The sequence below is a fragment of the Ischnura elegans genome, chromosome 12 (assembly GCF_921293095.1).
Source record: "Ischnura elegans chromosome 12, ioIscEleg1.1, whole genome shotgun sequence".
NCBI classification, from domain to species: Eukaryota; Metazoa; Arthropoda; class Insecta; order Odonata; family Coenagrionidae; genus Ischnura; species Ischnura elegans.
In genome coordinates this window covers 75,745,160-75,769,120 of record NC_060257.1, presented here as the reverse complement: position 1 = coordinate 75,769,120, position 23,961 = coordinate 75,745,160, and the positions used below count along the sequence as shown (strand labels likewise).

Genomic DNA, 23,961 nt, shown 5'->3' with positions numbered 1-23,961 from the left:
TTGCGTAAATTCATGTAATTATGATATTTTAATTTTGTTTTATTTATTGTTCAATGATTATTGTATTACCCACACCGGAAAATCGTCACGTATCCCAAGAATTGTTTTCCGGCGTCCAAGATTCAGAGCTCTTAGAGACATTATTTTCAATATCGACTCATCAGGTTTACGAATAACTTACATTTTTCTGGCATGACGACACTATCACTTGACCAAGCCCCTTTGCCGTTCGTCCATAATTAGTGCCACCTGACCCCGTCGGGGTTTGGGGCGGGTTGACTGCACGCTGCGTCCTGGGGAAAAATCCTGTCTCTTTTTGAGAGAGCGGAAGAATTGGGTGGACTGTAAAATTCTACTGTAAATCCTACCCTTGGAATCCCTACGTAGGTCGGAGAAGAAGCATTACTGCAAGTTCCTGAAAGATACGAATCAGGATACGGTTGGCGGTTGAGTCCCTGCCTTTCGAACGGCAGTTAGCGTTACTTCTGAAAATTTTGTCCTTTTGTAAGAATTTCTAATGCTCTCCAGCTCTCTATATCTCCAATGCAACTAGAGAAGATTCTAATAATGCGCTTTCGTTTGTAAATTTTTTTGCATGCATATCAGTAGCGAGTTGAGGAAGAAAGTAAGAAGTCGAGAAATATATCAAGAGAAGAGAATCGTCGCGATTCAAATAGCTGAAGGTAATATTGAAGATCAGTCTGAAAGTGAATCGTAAACATCAGTTCAAGGACATTCTGACCAATCAATCAACATCTGCATGTGATGGAAGCGACGAAGCCCAAGATAGTGAATCCGATGGCAACTTTGGCGTGATCGTAAATGCACAGCTCTATCCAACAAAATGCAGCTGTCCTTTTATGAGGTAAATTCCAAATAAACCAGACAAATTGGAATCGAGTACTGGGTTTTGACAGATGTAAAATGAAAATACAGCGGAAATGAATTTCCATATTGTGGAAAAGTTGATGATTGGCCATCAAATCGAGCGTTGGGGAAATAAATAGTTACTAAAGTGACCGTAACATACAAGAATTCAGGAATAAATGTAACCTGTAACAATTATTTTCCATCCATCCAGCTGGCAGGAAGTCATAAAAAATGGAAAACCTCTCTTGCATGGACGATCTGAAAAAACAGGCGTGAGGCACAAATATCCATGACCCCTAAAATAGCCATGTAATCCATTCAACGCGAGTGTTAAAAATTACCTTAGGCCATACTCCTACGTAGAATCAGGCAAACTAGAACAATAATGTACTTTCACTCAGCAGCATGATCTCAGACGACACTATTTCCGAAACGAATAAAAGAATACCAGAGACCATCCTATTTCATAATAAAACAAAGCGGGAGTAGATATCATGTATACCATGTATCAATTTATTTACACGTCTCCAAATCCAACAGCCATATCTCCACGGGCACAAAAAAGAAAAATGTGCCAAATGCCATCAAATTGAATCATTGCACCAATTTCCTTTCCATTTTCCAAATTCCTTTTCATGTGCAAATGGCTGGTGTCTTAACACCCCCTGCCACACGCTTTTAAGCGGCTTGCGGGTTAGTGTGTAGATTTAGATGTAGATGAATAAATCGTCCAATTAACGCATTCAGCGCAAAAAAATATTTTGTGGAAACAGCGCTGAAAAAATACTGTCTGTCTGAGATTTACAACAAAGTAATAAGTTTTAAAAATTTTAATGCAAATTTTGTAAACCCAGTACCCCTATTGTTTAAACATGTAACACAAATTTTGTATTGAGTGTATGTATTCTCGTTATTTGATTTGCAATCGACTGCTACAAACGGTTTAATTCATGATTCATTAAAATAATTGTTATTAACTTTTGACGATGGAAATAATATTTAATAATGTTAAATAGTGTTTATAATGAACTGATTCAACAATTAATACGATTAAACTGAATATTGGTTGAAAATTAGGCATTTTATTCCAAAATACATTTTAGGGGTCAAATGACCCCTAGCCGTCCTTCTAGGTAGCGCGAAACTCCCGTCCTCCTAGTGTTAAGTACCTGAGGATGATTGTATAACAATCAAAACACGTGCAGTACTAGGTTGATGAATTGTAGATAATACGATATCTCCGTTCATCATTATCATAGGTTGTACTCCACGACATCTCTCTAAAGAAAGTTGACTTTTTTGATTTTTTTTTAAGTTTAATATATTTTCTAGGTTTTAATTACTACATCCAAATATGAACACGATCTTATGTAAAATATAACCTTCGCAGTATGAGAATGGTACACTAGGATGTGTTACATGTTGTGACCTTGAAACACGCCCAAAATAAGTAACACGCCCATATTACCACGCGGATCAAAGAAATGCTGAGATCAATGCGGAAACGCTCGACTGCTTCGATAATACGGTAGCATTAAGGGTTTTTATGCGTCCATACCTTTCATTTTTGGACTAAGCGGCGTGGAAATGTGGAAAATTACTGTGCCGAAGTGTGCCCAAGTTAATGAAAGTGATGACAACGGGTACGTTTTGAGGTGTTTGGAGGTCACTGCTCAGTGCATGTGCTATGAAGGGCCAACCAATGGACGACGGACTCGTTCGTGATCAATGGAAAGGTTCTTTGCGGGAGGGCGTGGCGTTATGGGCATTATAGTATAAAACGGTGCCCCCCGATGGAGCATTCATCACAGGCACAGCGTTGCTCTCAAACACGGATACCCAAGCAGGCAGCATGGCATACCAAATGGTAAGGATTCCCAGTTTGCGTCCGCAGAATAACTATAGCATTTCCATTGAACTTCAATTGAGGTGCAGTTCTCTTCACCTCTCCGGCGCATTAGCATTGCTTAAAGGCGACATTTTAATTATTAAAATAATAATTCTGTCGATTGAAATCAATGTAAAATTCAGAATATGTTTCAAATGGATTCCCTGAAAATCTTCATAAGTAGTAAAATATTAATACCATGAGACAAACATCGCAAAATGGCTTTCTCAATATTATTATATTCTTAAAATTGCTATTGTTCGACTGTGTGTTTACTTCCTAGGCATTTAATTCTATCATGGCTGACTATCATGACTTCTACAAATATCCTTTGGTATATATTACAGGAATTGATTCGAGGTTTGCTTCTCCGTACCTCGTTTGTGTGTTATCATTATTTAAAGGACACTTTAACTATTTCTCAAAGTATCAATTCTATCATTTGAAATCGCGGTCAAATCCGGAATATTTTAAATAGATATCCGTAATTATTTCAAATTTTGGAAAAAAAGAAAATACCAAGGGGCAAATATGTCTAGAACGCTTTCTTCCTATTAAAAACCGATAGTTCGAAAGTACTACTACTTACGAATGCGTTTCCACCGATCACGGTTCATTATCAAGATTTCTTCATTTTCCCAAGTTGTATTACGAAACTACTCAACTCTCTAACTTTTGCAGCATTTTACGATACATTAATTTCTGAGTTTTTCATGGCACAGTGTGTTCCCTGAAGCACCTCTGATCAGTATTAGAATTTATAACATCCTCATTAAAAATTTCTTGTAGATAGCCTGCCATTATTGGCTTTAAGGCAACAAAGGACGTTTTACGCATGATTTATGACTATTTACAGAATCGCATTTTAGTATACATCAAGATTACCTTCTCTTTTATGCAACAGTGCTTATGGGGGTTTATACTTTTTCGTCTTTTTAGCCTTATTCACTAAAAATATGTCATTTTTAATCCACGTTGCTTAAAATTTTCAGTAAAAAGTATTTGAAGTCAATTAAAATTTTATTTTATGAAAGCTAAAATAAAATAAGTAAAATTTTGAAAGACGATAAAACACTAGATAAGCTTTTGACATAGCTGAGTATTTAACATACCTAAGTATTTTACAACGAAGCTAAGTATTTAACGTAACATAATTTTAAGACAGGATTTAAAATTTTGAATTGGAATGATATAATATTGCAATAATTATCGTCTTGCTAGCCTCACCTAAACTTAATCCCGACCCATATTTTCTACAGGTCGTCTTCGCCTTATGCGTGGCTGGAGCACTGGGCAGTGCCATCCCCCATGCCGCCCAATACCCCGCCGGAGTCAACCCCCACGCCTGCCCCAACTACCCCTACTGTGACAACGCTGCCGTTCATGGCGCTGGACACCATGGTGCCGTTGCACCCTACGCCGCACCCGCCTACGCTGCCTACGGACACCACGGTGCCGCCGTCCACGGAGCTCAAGCTGCCCATGGTGCTGGTGCCAAGTACCCCGCCGGAGTAGACCCCCATCTCTGCCCCAACTACCCCTACTGCGGACCTACCCCCGCCCACGTCCCAGCTGCTGCTCACCACGCCGGTGCTTGGGCCGGGAACCACGCTGGTGCCTGGAACGGTGCTCACGCTGGCGCATGGAATGGCGCTCATGCTGGTGCCTGGGCTGGACACCATGCCGGTGCCCATGGCCACTATGACGATGGTTCTTACCATGGTGATGACGGCTCCTACCACGGTGAAGATGACGGTTCCTATCATCACGACGCTCGCTGGGACGATGGTTCTTACCACGGTGATGGACACCACTGGTAAATAGAAGACAAGTACCAAGCACGACACCAGGATTTTCTCCATGAAATACCTCCGATGATGGCCATTGTGGAGGGATCCAATCCATCTGTTGTGCTGATATTTTGAATGTTCCTGAGCAGCGCTTATTCCGATACGATTCCCTGTTACTCATTGATCGTTTCATGTCGATCTCATGCTGGGTGTTCATGTAGCGTTTGAGTCCGTCATCTGCTAATTCTTCTGCTACCGGAAGTATTAAAGAGCAAACGAGTACCTTGACATTGTACATAATATATTAATTTTATTTTTGTAATATTGCGATGGTACCTCGTGGCCTAAGCAATGCTGTGCCTGTTTCATTAATTTTGCATGATTGTAAAATTATAAAAAAAATACAAATAAATATCTATTTGATCAAAAAATACCTATTTTTAATTTTTTTAATCCTTTTTTGAATAAAATTTTGATGCTGGTTTTTTCACGGGTTATTACCGATTATTGATACATTATCATTGTTCAGTAGAATTATACATAATTTTTCTCGTCAAATACATGAGTAAACTTAAAAATAAGTAATGGTATGCCTGCCGGATTAGCCGTCCTCGGCGGAGAAATATAGTTATCGAAGGCTAAATCGAAGGTTGCAGGTTGAGTCCCACCTTGGTAGGTGGGAATGGATTATTGTGCACGTTCAATCGGTTGATTTTCCAGAAACTTCGATATAAATTCAAATAGCGCTGCTTTCGGTGGTCAGAAAACAAAATATTAAACTTTCACAATTCTTATCAAGCTTAGAAGAATGGTTCTGAAAGTAAATTTCACACATGAAATCTTGATGAATGCATCTGCCAGTGCAATTATTAAGTCAATTCACCAAACACCTAATATAAATTCATTCTTATTTAAGGTTATGTAAAAATTGCCATAGTAATGCGGAAGAAAAAAGAAATTATTAATGAAAAAAATGCGGAACAGATAAGTACAAGGTTGAACTTATTGTGTGAATAAATTGATATTTCATTCTTTCACCACAAATGTATGATTCATGAATTAGGTCTTCAGTCACGGGGAGAAATTATATACAATTTTCCTTGACATAGAATTTTTTAGGAAAAAATTGAGGAACAGTTAGTCACTAATTTGGACTAATTGTGCAAATAAATTGAAATTTCATTGCTTCACCATAAGTTTGTGATTCATAAATTAGGTCTTCAGTTATGGGAAAAATTATACATGATTTTCGTCGACATAATGAGCATGGAATCCTCACGTAATGTAAGTGAAGCGAGGATAGGTGTAATAAACACCTTTTCTGATCCTTGAGTAAAGCATTGATGAAATTTCATGTGTACGAAAATTATTTTAGATGAGTGAAAAAACAGAATTTAACATTTAAAGTGGAGTATAAAAAAACTATGGGGAAATTTCTATTGTATATACTTTCAATTGAAACTATTTTTGGGAGATGAGTTATAACAGGGGAAATTATTACAATATTAGGCTCTATATAATATATTACATAGGGCTGTACAGTGTACACTCATCACCGTAGTCCACCAAACATGCAGCTTGCGTTTTTTTAAATGTGAAAACCGCTCTTATTATGCTAATAATAATGTCAAATATTATTATTAGCATACATATATATTAATATAAATACCGCAGTACCAGATTACTGGAGTCGTAAACTATTTATTTATTTAACACCAAAAAGGGTACTAAGGCCTTTACATTGGGATTTAAAAACAAAAGAAATTATGTAAATATAATTAAAAAACAAGTATAAGAATAATGTCATCATCAACAACAACCGTTTACAACATGTACAATTCGTACAAAAGGTGAGCATCAAAAAGATAGCCTTTTCAATTGGTTAATGAAAATGGTGCTTGAGGTAAAGAGGTCAATAGAAGAATAAGCATTTGAGATGGAATTGAAATTGGAAGGTAAGCGGTGAAAAAGGGATCTATGAGATATTGCCAGACGAAAATTGGGCTGGTGTAAAGCTTCAGTATTGCGGATTTTTCGAGCTAGAATGCGGAGTGAAAAGTATGTCAGGAGATCAATGCATCTGAAGGACCCATTCATGATCCAGTAAATAAAATTGATGTCTGATTTCAATCGGTGGTGGGTGGGGTGTAATAATCCAAGTAAGTGAAGTATTTCGGCAAGTGAAGAGCGTCTGAGGTGAGGTATGCAATGTCGTACAAATTACTATGAAGAAATTGAGTGGACGGTTGAGAATTTGTAGTATGGTGGGAGAAACAGTAGACCAAATGGAAGAGCAATATTCTAGGATAGATTTCTCACATCCTTTAATATTGCTCCAATATTCTAGGATGTTTGCAACAATATGTATACATGGATGTGTATATAGATAATATACATCCCATTGAGATGGATTTTAAAGCACTCGGTTCGGATATCTCGTTCAGACGGTAAAGGGTCCCAACCACTGCCATAGCCTTGTTAACAATGGTTTTTTTATGATCGCAGAAAGTTAATTTTTGGTCAAAATGACGCCTATGATCGATAGTATACTTATTCAAATTGTGTTTAATACACTTCCGTAATTTCTTACTAAATAAAATAGTTCTCCGTTATTGGAGAACTTACAGAAAATTCACGAAAACAAAATGGCTACTACATTTGAGAAAATTTTATGAGATGTGTTGTGCCTATAATTGTTCCAACAAAAGTGACGCCTATGATTGATAACATACGTTTTCATATTCTGTTTATTCCGTAATTTTTATTACTTATTAGTTTTTATCTTACTAAATTAAACAATTATTCCGTTATTAGGGAACTTGCAGAAAAATCACGTAAGTAAAATTGCTACCTTGTTTTAGAAAAATTTATAAGCTTTCATTTGAATTGAAATTCATTTTGATGTGATCAATATTGTTTCTGCTGTGTCACACTGAACGAAGTGCACCGTGCCGCAGGCTCTAAGTGACCGGAGGCCGCCCTGTGTCGCACTTCATCTCCGTTGAGCAATTGCATTGAGACATTACTCTGCTGAGATTTCGAGTCACCGCCTATTCCATCGAATTAATTATCTTATGCTTCTTCAGGACAAGATAAAATGTAACTCGAGGCAAAACATTCAAGGGATGAGGATGGTGAAGAGTAAATCTACTCATTTACCGAGATTATATATTCTTGAGTAAATTTTATGATAATTAACTAATTTGGTAAAAATATTTGAAATTATAAAATATATGGTACGTTTACTTTAAATAATAAAATATTTATATACCAAAAATTTCTTTTCTAAACAAGTAATAAATCTGATATTTCCTCATTAGTTCTTTAGAAAAAATGGGCTGTTATGCATGCATTCAATAAAAAATAACAACATTAAGCTGTGACCAAAAGATAAATTGGTACTTCCAAAGTATTATTCTGCGCTTAAATACATTATATGTGCCATACTGCAATATGTCTTACATGGAAACTTGGCTTAACTTGCAGGTCTGCGTTAGGCTTCAGTGTATTGAGCTTTTTAAATAAAAATCATTATGCAATATGACATTGCTGAAAGAAATGCGTGGTTTGATAGCATGGAGTTCTAGGAAAACAGGTTTGAAGATATATTTGCATAATTTCATTCTTTATTTAACACTCAAATTCCAATATTAGTTTCCCTCAAGGAAACCAAAAAGTCATCGAGTATTTAATTTTGTGCCTTTCTCTCCCTTTTTCATCATGCGGTATTGCTACACCATGATTAGTGAGTTAAAAATTCTTAATGGTGGTGTGTCAGGTGTAAATAATAAACATGTTCCCAATCATCGAGTTTAAGCAATTTTTATTCCTGTACAAAAAGGTGGATGGAAAATTGCTTTCTCATGATTGCTTTAAAAAAATCTCGTTCCAAGATTAATAGATGAGTGAGTAATTGTTTACTATATTGCCTAAGATTAATATTTAAAAGGAATTCATTAGTATATTTTTTAAGCTTTATTCCAAAATGTACTCTAATAGCAAGGAATTTTGATAAAAGCTGAAGAAACACATTGAAAACTCCATATCTCTTGTATGTAGGGATTAAACTAGCAATTATAAAGCCAATGAAATGCTGTCCTTCCATTGCCATAAGGTCTTATATCCTCTAAAGGTTTTAATAACTAGATCAAAATATGAATACGACCTGATTAAAATGATGAAGTAATCAATTGCCGTGTGTAATAAGATCCTTGAAATCCTGCTCCGAATGCGATCGGTACATAGGATAAAAAATGCATGGTTAGGTCATATGCATATTTAGAAAAACAGATTTGAAGATATTCTTTGCGGCATTTCGTATTTTATTTAAAAGTCAAATTTAAGAAATGAGTTCCTATGAAATAGTAATAGAGCATTAATTTTGTACCTTTCTCTCACTTTTTCATCGTTTGGTAGTCCTGCGTCATATTTGATAAAAATATTTAAGGGCTTTTAATCAAATGTAAAAAATAAACATTTTATAAAACCATATTGTTGAAATTCTTCATCCATAAACGTTGGTTGGGCAATTAACATACCACGACTGCTTTCAAGAAGCCTTAATCACACATATATAAATGAGTGGTGTACTGTTTACTTATTGGACAAATCGATATTTGAAAGGGACTCAATAGCTTAATTTTTTAAATTAAATCGAAAATATATACTTCAAGAGCTAGAAATATCAATAGGTGTTGAATAAACACACTGATAACCCCGTATCTCGAGCATATAGCGTATCTAGTTACCACTAGGAATTATAAAGCAAATGAAATACTGCCCATTCATTTCTGTTAGAACAGCATATATGATACACGAAGATATCGTATTATCTCAAAATTAATAACCGAGCACTACACGCCAGTATCTTTAGTACCTGAAGATGATTGCATAAGAATCGAAGCACGTATAGTACTCGGTTAATAAATTGTGGACAATGAGATATCTCCGTTTATCATTATCATAGGTTGTATTCCACGACATATCTCTAAAGAAAGTTGTCTTCATTTTTTTTAAGTTTAATATCTTTTCTTGGTTATAATTATTACCTCCAAATATGAATACGATCTTATTAAAATGATAAAGTAGGTAGGTATATATTATGTAAAATATAACCTTCGCAGTATGAGAAAGGTACAGTAGGATCTGAAACATGTTGTGAACCTTGAAACACGCCCAAAGCAAGTATCACACCCATATTACCACGCGGATCGAAGAAATGCTGATATCAATGCGGAAACGCTCGACTGCTTCGATAATACGGTAGCATTAAGGGTTTTTATGCGTCCATACCTTTCATTTTTGGACTAAGCGGCGTGGAAATGTGGAAAATGACTGTGCCGAAGTGTGCCCAAGTTAATGAAAGTGATGACAACGGGTACGTTTTGAGGTGTTTGGAGGTCACTGCTCAGTGCATGTGCTATGAAGGGCCAACCAATGGACGACGGACTCGTTGGTGATCAATGGAAAGGTTCTTTGCGGGAGGGCGTGGCGTTATGGGCATCATAGTATAAAACGGTGCCCCCCGATGGAGCATTCATCACAGGCCCAGCGTTGCTCTCAAACACGGATACCCAAGCAGGCAGCATGGCATACCAAATGGTAAGGATACCCAGTTTGCCTCCGCAGAATAACTATAGCATTTCCATTGAACTTCAATTGAGGTGCAGTTCTCTTCACCTCTCCGGCGCATTAGCATTGCTTAAAGGCGACATTTTAATTATTAAAATAATAATTATGTCGATTGAAATCACAATCAAATCCTAAGTATTTGAAATGGATTTCTTGTTTCTTACACATAGATTTTTAGGTATTTCTCCAAATCTCCTAAGTAAACTTGTGTTTACAATCCTAAACAATTACTTACTATTTTTGTTTTAATAGAAAATTTATTATAAAAATTACGGGCTATAATTCTCCTGCCTGGAGAACCTCAGATGCTATTAGAATTGACAACTTACTAGATTGAGGAATTTGTAATTACCAGCCATTATTAGCTTTCTGAAGATAAAAATATTTTTTACAGTCGTGTGACATTTCCACAGAGGAAAACTTTTTCACTTTGCCCGGGATTCAAATACGAATCCGAAAAAGCCAGTTAATCTACCGAGGCATCATATTTTTTAGTGAAAATTTGTATACTTAACTTATGTCTTCTTACATGATGAAAATTTAAAATTTATTGACGAAACATTTCGCTTTTAAGTAAAATTTATTTTGGTGACTATAATTTTGGTCATTCAAGTTTTCTGCACTAAAAATAATTTATTATTAATCCACATAAATGGAAGTGATCGATAAATAGGCATCTATGGAGAATATAATTCAATTTCAAAAAACAAGGATAATCTATGAGAGCAATCTATAAATATGAGAGTATTGCGTAAATAAACAATGAAAAAATCTATAATTCATGGATAATTATTATCCATCCCTTTTTTCCCACTGCGCTGTAGTTTATTCGCGATGGGTTCTCAAAGCAATTCAATAATTATCATCTTTCCGACTTCAGCTAAACTTAATCCCTACCCATATATTCTACAGATCGTCTTCGCCTTGTGCGTGGCTGGAGCACTGGGCAGTGCCATCCCCCATGCCGCCCAATACCCCGCCGGAGTCAACCCCCACGCCTGCCCCAACTACCCCTACTGTGACAACGCTGCCGTTCATGGCGCCGGACACCATGGTGCCGTTGCATCCTACGCCGCACCCGCCTACGCTGCCTACGGACACCACGGTGCCGCCGTCCACGGAGCTCAAGCTGCCCATGGTGCTGGTGCCAAGTACCCCGCAGGAGTAGACCCCCACCTCTGCCCCAACTACCCCTACTGCGGACCTACCCCCGCCCACGTCCCAGCTGCTGCTCACCACGCCGGTGCTTGGGCCGGAAACCACGCTGGTGCCTGGAACGGTGCTCACGCTGGCGCATGGAATGGCGCTCATGCTGGTGCCTGGGCTGGACACCATGCCGGTGCCCATGGCCACTATGACGATGGTTCTTACCATGGTGATGACGGCTCCTACCACGGTGAAGATGACGGTTCCTATCATCACGACGCTCGCTGGGACGATGGTTCTTACCACGGTGATGGACACCACTGGTAAATAGAAGACAAGTACCAAGCACGACACCAGGATTTTCTCCATGAAATACCTCCAACCATGGCCATTGTGGAGGGATCCAATCCATCTGTTGTGCTGATATTTTGAATGTTCCTGAGTGAGCTGAAGGGATTACGCCTATTCCGATACGATTCCCTGCTACTCATTGATCGTTTCATGTCGATCTCATGCTGGGTGTTCATGTAGCGTTTGAGTCTGGCTTCTGCTAATTCTTCCGCTACCGGAAGTATTAAAGAGCAAACGAGTACCTTGACATTGTACATAATATATTAATTTTATTTTTGTAATATTGCGATGGTACCTCGTGGCCTAAGCAATGCTGTGCCTGTTTCATAAATTTTGCATGATTATAAAATTATTTTAAAAAATACAAATAAATATCTACTTGATCAAAAAATACCTATTTCTTATTTTACATCCCACTTTGAATTAAAATTTAATGCTATTTTTTTACGGGTAGATTGTCTGTCGATTATAGATTGGTTATAATTATTTAGTTGAATAATACATAAGTTTACTCGTCAAATTCATAATTAAACTGAAAAATAATGGATGTAATGCCTGCCGGATATGCCGTCCTCGGCGGAGAGATATAGTTCCCGCAGTCTAAATCGAAGGTTGCAGGTTGAGTCCCGCCTTGTTAGGTGGGAATGGATATTCGTCAACGTTCACTCGGTTGAAGTTCCGGAAACTTAGATATAAAATCAAATAGTGCCGTTTTCGGTGTTTAGGACAGCAAAAAAGATAAAAGAGTTCCCAATTTGACCAAGCATAGAAGAATGGTTCTGAAAGTAAATTTCACTCATTAAATTGAGTAGCATGCATCTGGCAGTGCAATTATAAAGTCATTTCACCAAGCACTTAATTTAAATTCATATTAATTTAAGCTTATGTAAAAATTGCCACATTAATACGGAAGAAAAATGAAATTATTAATTAAAAAATAAGGAACACATTAGTACAAGCCTGAACTTAAATTGATATTCAATTCTTCCACCATAAATGTGTGATTCATGAATTAGATCTTCTCTTACGGGAAGAAATTATACATTATTTTCTTCGACATTTTAGGATAGAAATTATTTGCGAAAAAATAAAGAAACGGGTAAGTGCAATCTTGAACTTATTGGAAAAATAAATTGATATTTCATTGTTTTACTGGAAGTTTGTGATTCATAAATTAGGTCTTTAGTTACGGGGAATGATTTTACACAATTTTCTTTGACATAGATAGAATTTTATATAAAAAAATTGAGGAAAAATTATTTACTAATTTGGACTAATTGTGCAAATAAATTGAAATTTCATTGCTTCACCATAAGGTTGTGATTCATAAATTACGTCTTCAGTTATGGGAATAATTATACATGATTTTCGTCGACATAATGAGCATGAAATCCTCGCGTAATGTAAGTGAAGCGAGGATAGGTGTAATAAACACCTTTTCTGATCCTTGAGTAAAGCATTGATGAAATTTCATGTGTACGAAAATTATTTTAGATGAGTGAAGCAGGCAGCATGGCATACCAAATGGTAAGGATTCCCAGTTTGCGTCCGCAGAATAACTATAGCATTTCCATTGAACTTCAATTGAGGTGCAGTTCTCTTCACCTCTCCGGCGCATTAGCATTGCTTAAAGGCGACATTTTAATTATTAAAATAATAATTCTGTCGATTGAAATCAATGTAAAATTCAGAATATGTTTCAAATGGATTCCCTGAAAATCTTCATAAGTAGTAAAATATTAATTCCATGAGACAAACATCGCAAAATGGCTTTCTCAATATTATTATATTCTTAAAATTGCTATTGTTCGACTGTGTGTTTACTTCCTAGGCATTTAATTCTATCATGGCTGACTATCATGACTTCTACAAATATCCTTTGGTATATATTACAGGAATTGATTCGAGGTTTGCTTCTCCGTACCTCGTTTGTGTGTTATCATTATTTAAAGGACACTTTAACTATTTCTCAAAGTATCAATTCTATCATTTGAAATCGCGGTCAAATCCGGAATATTTTAAATAGATATCCGTAATTATTTCAAATTTTGGAAAAAAAGAAAATACCAAGGGGCAAATATGTCTAGAACGCTTTCTTCCTATTAAAAACCGATAGTTCGAAAGTACTACTACTTACGAATGCGTTTCCACCGATCACGGTTCATTATCAAGATTTCTTCATTTTCCCAAGTTGTATTACGAAACTACTCAACTCTCTAACTTTTGCAGCATTTTACGATACATTAATTTCTGAGTTTTTCATGGCACAGTGTGTTCCCTGAAGCACCTCTGATCAGTATTAGAATTTATAACATCCTCATTAAAAATTTCTTGTAGATAGCCTGCCATTATTGGCTTTAAGGCAACAAAGGACGTTTTACGCATGATTTATGACTATTTACAGAATCGCATTTTAGTATACATCAAGATTACCTTCTCTTTTATGCAACAGTGCTTATGGGGGTTTATACTTTTTCGTCTTTTTAGCCTTATTCACTAAAAATATGTCATTTTTAATCCACGTTGCTTAAAATTTTCAGTAAAAAGTATTTGAAGTCAATTAAAATTTTATTTTATGAAAGCTAAAATAAAATAAGTAAAATTTTGAAAGACGATAAAACACTAGATAAGCTTTTGACATAGCTGAGTATTTAACATACCTAAGTATTTTACAACGAAGCTAAGTATTTAACGTAACATAATTTTAAGACAGGATTTAAAATTTTGAATTGGAATGATATAATATTGCAATAATTATCGTCTTGCTAGCCTCACCTAAACTTAATCCCGACCCATATTTTCTACAGGTCGTCTTCGCCTTATGCGTGGCTGGAGCACTGGGCAGTGCCATCCCCCATGCCGCCCAATACCCCGCCGGAGTCAACCCCCACGCCTGCCCCAACTACCCCTACTGTGACAACGCTGCCGTTCATGGCGCTGGACACCATGGTGCCGTTGCACCCTACGCCGCACCCGCCTACGCTGCCTACGGACACCACGGTGCCGCCGTCCACGGAGCTCAAGCTGCCCATGGTGCTGGTGCCAAGTACCCCGCCGGAGTAGACCCCCATCTCTGCCCCAACTACCCCTACTGCGGACCTACCCCCGCCCACGTCCCAGCTGCTGCTCACCACGCCGGTGCTTGGGCCGGGAACCACGCTGGTGCCTGGAACGGTGCTCACGCTGGCGCATGGAATGGCGCTCATGCTGGTGCCTGGGCTGGACACCATGCCGGTGCCCATGGCCACTATGACGATGGTTCTTACCATGGTGATGACGGCTCCTACCACGGTGAAGATGACGGTTCCTATCATCACGACGCTCGCTGGGACGATGGTTCTTACCACGGTGATGGACACCACTGGTAAATAGAAGACAAGTACCAAGCACGACACCAGGATTTTCTCCATGAAATACCTCCGATGATGGCCATTGTGGAGGGATCCAATCCATCTGTTGTGCTGATATTTTGAATGTTCCTGAGCAGCGCTTATTCCGATACGATTCCCTGTTACTCATTGATCGTTTCATGTCGATCTCATGCTGGGTGTTCATGTAGCGTTTGAGTCCGTCATCTGCTAATTCTTCTGCTACCGGAAGTATTAAAGAGCAAACGAGTACCTTGACATTGTACATAATATATTAATTTTATTTTTGTAATATTGCGATGGTACCTCGTGGCCTAAGCAATGCTGTGCCTGTTTCATTAATTTTGCATGATTGTAAAATTATAAAAAAAATACAAATAAATATCTATTTGATCAAAAAATACCTATTTTTAATTTTTTTAATCCTTTTTTGAATAAAATTTTGATGCTGGTTTTTTCACGGGTTATTACCGATTATTGATACATTATCATTGTTCAGTAGAATTATACATAATTTTTCTCGTCAAATACATGAGTAAACTTAAAAATAAGTAATGGTATGCCTGCCGGATTAGCCGTCCTCGGCGGAGAAATATAGTTATCGAAGGCTAAATCGAAGGTTGCAGGTTGAGTCCCACCTTGGTAGGTGGGAATGGATTATTGTGCACGTTCAATCGGTTGATTTTCCAGAAACTTCGATATAAATTCAAATAGCGCTGCTTTCGGTGGTCAGAAAACAAAATATTAAACTTTCACAATTCTTATCAAGCTTAGAAGAATGGTTCTGAAAGTAAATTTCACACATGAAATCTTGATGAATGCATCTGCCAGTGCAATTATTAAGTCAATTCACCAAACACCTAATATAAATTCATTCTTATTTAAGGTTATGTAAAAATTGCCATAGTAATGCGGAAGAAAAAAGAAATTATTAATGAAAAAAATGCGGAACAGATAAGTACAAGGTTGAACTTATTGTGTGAATAAATTGATATTTCATTCTTTCACCACAAATGTATGATTCATGAATTAGGTCTTCAGTCACGGGGAGAAATTATATACAATTTTCCTTGACATAGAATTTTTTAGGAAAAAATTGAGGAACAGTTAGTCACTAATTTGGACTAATTGTGCAAATAAATTGAAATTTCATTGCTTCACCATAAGTTTGTGATTCATAAATTAGGTCTTCAGTTATGGGAAAAATTATACATGATTTTCGTCGACATAATGAGCATGGAATCCTCACGTAATGTAAGTGAAGCGAGGATAGGTGTAATAAACACCTTTTCTGATCCTTGAGTAAAGCATTGATGAAATTTCATGTGTACGAAAATTATTTTAGATGAGTGAAAAAACAGAATTTAACATTTAAAGTGGAGTATAAAAAAACTATGGGGAAATTTCTATTGTATATACTTTCAATTGAAACTATTTTTGGGAGATGAGTTATAACAGGGGAAATTATTACAATATTAGGCTCTATATAATATATTACATAGGGCTGTACAGTGTACACTCATCACCGTAGTCCACCAAACATGCAGCTTGCGTTTTTTTAAATGTGAAAACCGCTCTTATTATGCTAATAATAATGTCAAATATTATTATTAGCATACATATATATTAATATAAATACCGCAGTACCAGATTACTGGAGTCGTAAACTATTTATTTATTTAACACCAAAAAGGGTACTAAGGCCTTTACATTGGGATTTAAAAACAAAAGAAATTATGTAAATATAATTAAAAAACAAGTATAAGAATAATGTCATCATCAACAACAACCGTTTACAACATGTACAATTCGTACAAAAGGTGAGCATCAAAAAGATAGCCTTTTCAATTGGTTAATGAAAATGGTGCTTGAGGTAAAGAGGTCAATAGAAGAATAAGCATTTGAGATGGAATTGAAATTGGAAGGTAAGCGGTGAAAAAGGGATCTATGAGATATTGCCAGACGAAAATTGGGCTGGTGTAAAGCTTCAGTATTGCGGATTTTTCGAGCTAGAATGCGGAGTGAAAAGTATGTCAGGAGATCAATGCATCTGAAGGACCCATTCATGATCCAGTAAATAAAATTGATGTCTGATTTCAATCGGTGGTGGGTGGGGTGTAATAATCCAAGTAAGTGAAGTATTTCGGCAAGTGAAGAGCGTCTGAGGTGAGGTATGCAATGTCGTACAAATTACTATGAAGAAATTGAGTGGACGGTTGAGAATTTGTAGTATGGTGGGAGAAACAGTAGACCAAATGGAAGAGCAATATTCTAGGATAGATTTCTCACATCCTTTAATATTGCTCCAATATTCTAGGATGTTTGCAACAATATGTATACATGGATGTGTATATAGATAATATACATCCCATTGAGATGGATTTTAAAGCACTCGGTTCGGATATCTCGTTCAGACGGTAAAGGGTCCCAACCACTGCCATAGCCTTGTTAACAATGGTTTTTTTATGATCGCAGAAAGTTAATTTTTGGTCAAAATGACGCCTATGATCGATAGTATACTTATTCAAATTGTGTTTAATACACTTCCGTAATTTCTTACTAAATAAAATAGTTCTCCGTTATTGGAGAACTTACAGAAAATTCACGAAAACAAAATGGCTACTACATTTGAGAAAATTTTATGAGATGTGTTGTGCCTATAATTGTTCCAACAAAAGTGACGCCTATGATTGATAACATACGTTTTCATATTCTGTTTATTCCGTAATTTTTATTACTTATTAGTTTTTATCTTACTAAATTAAACAATTATTCCGTTATTAGGGAACTTGCAGAAAAATCACGTAAGTAAAATTGCTACCTTGTTTTAGAAAAATTTATAAGCTTTCATTTGAATTGAAATTCATTTTGATGTGATCAATATTGTTTCTGCTGTGTCACACTGAACGAAGTGCACCGTGCCGCAGGCTCTAAGTGACCGGAGGCCGCCCTGTGTCGCACTTCATCTCCGTTGAGCAATTGCATTGAGACATTACTCTGCTGAGATTTCGAGTCACCGCCTATTCCATCGAATTAATTATCTTATGCTTCTTCAGGACAAGATAAAATGTAACTCGAGGCAAAACATTCAAGGGATGAGGATGGTGAAGAGTAAATCTACTCATTTACCGAGATTATATATTCTTGAGTAAATTTTATGATAATTAACTAATTTGGTAAAAATATTTGAAATTATAAAATATATGGTACGTTTACTTTAAATAATAAAATATTTATATACCAAAAATTTCTTTTCTAAACAAGTAATAAATCTGATATTTCCTCATTAGTTCTTTAGAAAAAATGGGCTGTTATGCATGCATTCAATAAAAAATAACAACATTAAGCTGTGACCAAAAGATAAATTGGTACTTCCAAAGTATTATTCTGCGCTTAAATACATTATATGTGCCATACTGCAATATGTCTTACATGGAAACTTGGCTTAACTTGCAGGTCTGCGTTAGGCTTCAGTGTATTGAGCTTTTTAAATAAAAATCATTATGCAATATGACATTGCTGAAAGAAATGCGTGGTTTGATAGCATGGAGTTCTAGGAAAACAGGTTTGAAGATATATTTGCATAATTTCATTCTTTATTTAACACTCAAATTCCAATATTAGTTTCCCTCAAGGAAACCAAAAAGTCATCGAGTATTTAATTTTGTGCCTTTCTCTCCCTTTTTCATCATGCGGTATTGCTACACCATGATTAGTGAGTTAAAAATTCTTAATGGTGGTGTGTCAGGTGTAAATAATAAACATGTTCCCAATCATCGAGTTTAAGCAATTTTTATTCCTGTACAAAAAGGTGGATGGAAAATTGCTTTCTCATGATTGCTTTAAAAAAATCTCGTTCCAAGATTAATAGATGAGTGAGTAATTGTTTACTATATTGCCTAAGATTAATATTTAAAAGGAATTCATTAGTATATTTTTTAAGCTTTATTCCAAAATGTACTCTAATAGCAAGGAATTTTGATAAAAGCTGAAGAAACACATTGAAAACTCCATATCTCTTGTATGTAGGGATTAAACTAGCAATTATAAAGCCAATGAAATGCTGTCCTTCCATTGCCATAAGGTCTTATATCCTCTAAAGGTTTTAATAACTAGATCAAAATATGAATACGACCTGATTAAAATGATGAAGTAATCAATTGCCGTGTGTAATAAGATCCTTGAAATCCTGCTCCGAATGCGATCGGTACATAGGATAAAAAATGCATGGTTAGGTCATATGCATATTTAGAAAAACAGATTTGAAGATATTCTTTGCGGCATTTCGTATTTTATTTAAAAGTCAAATTTAAGAAATGAGTTCCTATGAAATAGTAATAGAGCATTAATTTTGTACCTTTCTCTCACTTTTTCATCGTTTGGTAGTCCTGCGTCATATTTGATAAAAATATTTAAGGGCTTTTAATCAAATGTAAAAAATAAACATTTTATAAAACCATATTGTTGAAATTCTTCATCCATAAACGTTGGTTGGGCAATTAACATACCACGACTGCTTTCAAGAAGCCTTAATCACACATATATAAATGAGTGGTGTACTGTTTACTTATTGGACAAATCGATATTTGAAAGGGACTCAATAGCTTAATTTTTTAAATTAAATCGAAAATATATACTTCAAGAGCTAGAAATATCAATAGGTGTTGAATAAACACACTGATAACCCCGTATCTCGAGCATATAGCGTATCTAGTTACCACTAGGAATTATAAAGCAAATGAAATACTGCCCATTCATTTCTGTTAGAACAGCATATATGATACACGAAGATATCGTATTATCTCAAAATTAATAACCGAGCACTACACGCCAGTATCTTTAGTACCTGAAGATGATTGCATAAGAATCGAAGCACGTATAGTACTCGGTTAATAAATTGTGGACAATGAGATATCTCCGTTTATCATTATCATAGGTTGTATTCCACGACATATCTCTAAAGAAAGTTGTCTTCATTTTTTTTAAGTTTAATATCTTTTCTTGGTTATAATTATTACCTCCAAATATGAATACGATCTTATTAAAATGATAAAGTAGGTAGGTATATATTATGTAAAATATAACCTTCGCAGTATGAGAAAGGTACAGTAGGATCTGAAACATGTTGTGAACCTTGAAACACGCCCAAAGCAAGTATCACACCCATATTACCACGCGGATCGAAGAAATGCTGATATCAATGCGGAAACGCTCGACTGCTTCGATAATACGGTAGCATTAAGGGTTTTTATGCGTCCATACCTTTCATTTTTGGACTAAGCGGCGTGGAAATGTGGAAAATGACTGTGCCGAAGTGTGCCCAAGTTAATGAAAGTGATGACAACGGGTACGTTTTGAGGTGTTTGGAGGTCACTGCTCAGTGCATGTGCTATGAAGGGCCAACCAATGGACGACGGACTCGTTGGTGATCAATGGAAAGGTTCTTTGCGGGAGGGCGTGGCGTTATGGGCATCATAGTATAAAACGGTGCCCCCCGATGGAGCATTCATCACAGGCCCAGCGTTGCTCTCAAACACGGATACCCAAGCAGGCAGCATGGCATACCAAATGGTAAGGATACCCAGTTTGCCTCCGCAGAATAACTATAGCATTTCCATTGAACTTCAATTGAGGTGCAGTTCTCTTCACCTCTCCGGCGCATTAGCATTGCTTAAAGGCGACATTTTAATTATTAAAATAATAATTATGTCGATTGAAATCACAATCAAATCCTAAGTATTTGAAATGGATTTCTTGTTTCTTACACATAGATTTTTAGGTATTTCTCCAAATCTCCTAAGTAAACTTGTGTTTACAATCCTAAACAATTACTTACTATTTTTGTTTTAATAGAAAATTTATTATAAAAATTACGGGCTATAATTCTCCTGCCTGGAGAACCTCAGATGCTATTAGAATTGACAACTTACTAGATTGAGGAATTTGTAATTACCAGCCATTATTAGCTTTCTGAAGATAAAAATATTTTTTACAGTCGTGTGACATTTCCACAGAGGAAAACTTTTTCACTTTGCCCGGGATTCAAATACGAATCCGAAAAAGCCAGTTAATCTACCGAGGCATCATATTTTTTAGTGAAAATTTGTATACTTAACTTATGTCTTCTTACATGATGAAAATTTAAAATTTATTGACGAAACATTTCGCTTTTAAGTAAAATTTATTTTGGTGACTATAATTTTGGTCATTCAAGTTTTCTGCACTAAAAATAATTTATTATTAATCCACATAAATGGAAGTGATCGATAAATAGGCATCTATGGAGAATATAATTCAATTTCAAAAAACAAGGATAATCTATGAGAGCAATCTATAAATATGAGAGTATTGCGTAAATAAACAATGAAAAAATCTATAATTCATGGATAATTATTATCCATCCCTTTTTTCCCACTGCGCTGTAGTTTATTCGCGATGGGTTCTCAAAGCAATTCAATAATTATCATCTTTCCGACTTCAGCTAAACTTAATCCCTACCCATATATTCTACAGATCGTCTTCGCCTTGTGCGTGGCTGGAGCACTGGGCAGTGCCATCCCCCATGCCGCCCAATACCCCGCCGGAGTCAACCCCCACGCCTGCCCCAACTACCCCTACTGTGACAACGCTGCCGTTCATGGCGCCGGACACCATGGTGCCGTTGCATCCTACGCCGCACCCGCCTACGCTGCCTACGGACACCACGGTGCCGCCGTCCACGGAGCTCAAGCTGCCCATGGTGCTGGTGCCAAGTACCCCGCAGGAGTAGACCCCCACCTCTGCCCCAACTACCCCTACTGCGGACCTACCCCCGCCCACGTCCCAGCTGCTGCTCACCACGCCGGTGCTTGGGCCGGAAACCACGCTGGTGCCTGGAACGGTGCTCACGCTGGCGCATGGAATGGCGCTCATGCTGGTGCCTGGGCTGGACACCATGCCGGTGCCCATGGCCACTATGACGATGGTTCTTACCATGGTGATGACGGCTCCTACCACGGTGAAGATGACGGTTCCTATCATCACGACGCTCGCTGGGACGATGGTTCTTACCACGGTGATGGACACCACTGGTAAATAGAAGACAAGTACCAAGCACGACACCAGGATTTTCTCCATGAAATACCTCCAACCATGGCCATTGTGGAGGGATCCAATCCATCTGTTGTGCTGATATTTTGAATGTTCCTGAGTGAGCTGAAGGGATTACGCCTATTCCGATACGATTCCCTGCTACTCATTGATCGTTTCATGTCGATCTCATGCTGGGTGTTCATGTAGCGTTTGAGTCTGGCTTCTGCTAATTCTTCCGCTACCGGAAGTATTAAAGAGCAAACGAGTACCTTGACATTGTACATAATATATTAATTTTATTTTTGTAATATTGCGATGGTACCTCGTGGCCTAAGCAATGCTGTGCCTGTTTCATAAATTTTGCATGATTATAAAATTATTTTAAAAAATACAAATAAATATCTACTTGATCAAAAAATACCTATTTCTTATTTTACATCCCACTTTGAATTAAAATTTAATGCTATTTTTTTACGGGTAGATTGTCTGTCGATTATAGATTGGTTATAATTATTTAGTTGAATAATACATAAGTTTACTCGTCAAATTCATAATTAAACTGAAAAATAATGGATGTAATGCCTGCCGGATATGCCGTCCTCGGCGGAGAGATATAGTTCCCGCAGTCTAAATCGAAGGTTGCAGGTTGAGTCCCGCCTTGTTAGGTGGGAATGGATATTCGTCAACGTTCACTCGGTTGAAGTTCCGGAAACTTAGATATAAAATCAAATAGTGCCGTTTTCGGTGTTTAGGACAGCAAAAAAGATAAAAGAGTTCCCAATTTGACCAAGCATAGAAGAATGGTTCTGAAAGTAAATTTCACTCATTAAATTGAGTAGCATGCATCTGGCAGTGCAATTATAAAGTCATTTCACCAAGCACTTAATTTAAATTCATATTAATTTAAGCTTATGTAAAAATTGCCACATTAATACGGAAGAAAAATGAAATTATTAATTAAAAAATAAGGAACACATTAGTACAAGCCTGAACTTAAATTGATATTCAATTCTTCCACCATAAATGTGTGATTCATGAATTAGATCTTCTCTTACGGGAAGAAATTATACATTATTTTCTTCGACATTTTAGGATAGAAATTATTTGCGAAAAAATAAAGAAACGGGTAAGTGCAATCTTGAACTTATTGGAAAAATAAATTGATATTTCATTGTTTTACTGGAAGTTTGTGATTCATAAATTAGGTCTTTAGTTACGGGGAATGATTTTACACAATTTTCTTTGACATAGATAGAATTTTATATAAAAAAATTGAGGAAAAATTATTTACTAATTTGGACTAATTGTGCAAATAAATTGAAATTTCATTGCTTCACCATAAGGTTGTGATTCATAAATTACGTCTTCAGTTATGGGAATAATTATACATGATTTTCGTCGACATAATGAGCATGAAATCCTCGCGTAATGTAAGTGAAGCGAGGATAGGTGTAATAAACACCTTTTCTGATCCTTGAGTAAAGCATTGATGAAATTTCATGTGTACGAAAATTATTTTAGATGAGTGAAAAAACAGAATTTAACATTTAAAGTGGAGTATTAAAAAAACTATGTGGAAATTTCTATTGTATATACTTTCAATTGAAACTATTTTAGGGAGATGAGTAATAATAGGGAAAATTGTAACAATATTAGGCTCCATGTGAGATATTGCACATGGTTGTGCACTCTTCTCCGTAGTCCACCAAACACACAGGTTGCGTTTTTATAAATGCGAAAGCTGCTATTATTATTCTAATGATAATGTCAAATATTTATAAAAACCTCCGGACCAGATTTCTGGAGGCGTAAACTATTTATTTATTTTTTTATTAAACACCATAAA

The 23,961-nt window shown here is 36.4% G+C and overlaps 4 protein-coding genes across 4 annotated transcripts; all 4 read left to right on the top strand.

The window, feature by feature from the left end:
- Positions 1 to 2,637: 2,637 nt before the first annotated feature.
- LOC124168871 (histidine-rich protein PFHRP-III-like) lies at positions 2,638 to 4,981 on the top strand. Its single transcript, XM_046547233.1, has 2 exons — positions 2,638 to 2,737; positions 4,018 to 4,981. The coding sequence occupies exons 1-2, from the start codon at positions 2,723 to 2,725 to the stop codon at positions 4,576 to 4,578; spliced, it is 576 nt and encodes a 191-aa protein (XP_046403189.1). The 5' UTR covers positions 2,638 to 2,722; the 3' UTR covers positions 4,579 to 4,981.
- A 5,063-nt stretch (positions 4,982 to 10,044) lies between these two features.
- LOC124168869 (histidine-rich protein PFHRP-III-like) lies at positions 10,045 to 12,029 on the top strand. The gene is made up of 2 exons (XM_046547231.1): positions 10,045 to 10,149; positions 11,092 to 12,029. The coding sequence occupies exons 1-2, from the start codon at positions 10,135 to 10,137 to the stop codon at positions 11,650 to 11,652; spliced, it is 576 nt and encodes a 191-aa protein (XP_046403187.1). The 5' UTR covers positions 10,045 to 10,134; the 3' UTR covers positions 11,653 to 12,029.
- Positions 12,030 to 13,178: 1,149 nt separating this feature from the next.
- Positions 13,179 to 15,447, top strand: LOC124168873 (histidine-rich protein PFHRP-III-like). Its single transcript, XM_046547235.1, has 2 exons — positions 13,179 to 13,203; positions 14,484 to 15,447. The coding sequence occupies exons 1-2, from the start codon at positions 13,189 to 13,191 to the stop codon at positions 15,042 to 15,044; spliced, it is 576 nt and encodes a 191-aa protein (XP_046403191.1). The 5' UTR covers positions 13,179 to 13,188; the 3' UTR covers positions 15,045 to 15,447.
- Positions 15,448 to 20,510: 5,063 nt separating this feature from the next.
- Positions 20,511 to 22,495, top strand: LOC124168868 (histidine-rich protein PFHRP-III-like). Its single transcript, XM_046547229.1, has 2 exons — positions 20,511 to 20,615; positions 21,558 to 22,495. The coding sequence occupies exons 1-2, from the start codon at positions 20,601 to 20,603 to the stop codon at positions 22,116 to 22,118; spliced, it is 576 nt and encodes a 191-aa protein (XP_046403185.1). The 5' UTR covers positions 20,511 to 20,600; the 3' UTR covers positions 22,119 to 22,495.
- The last annotated feature ends 1,466 nt before the right edge of the window (positions 22,496 to 23,961 follow it).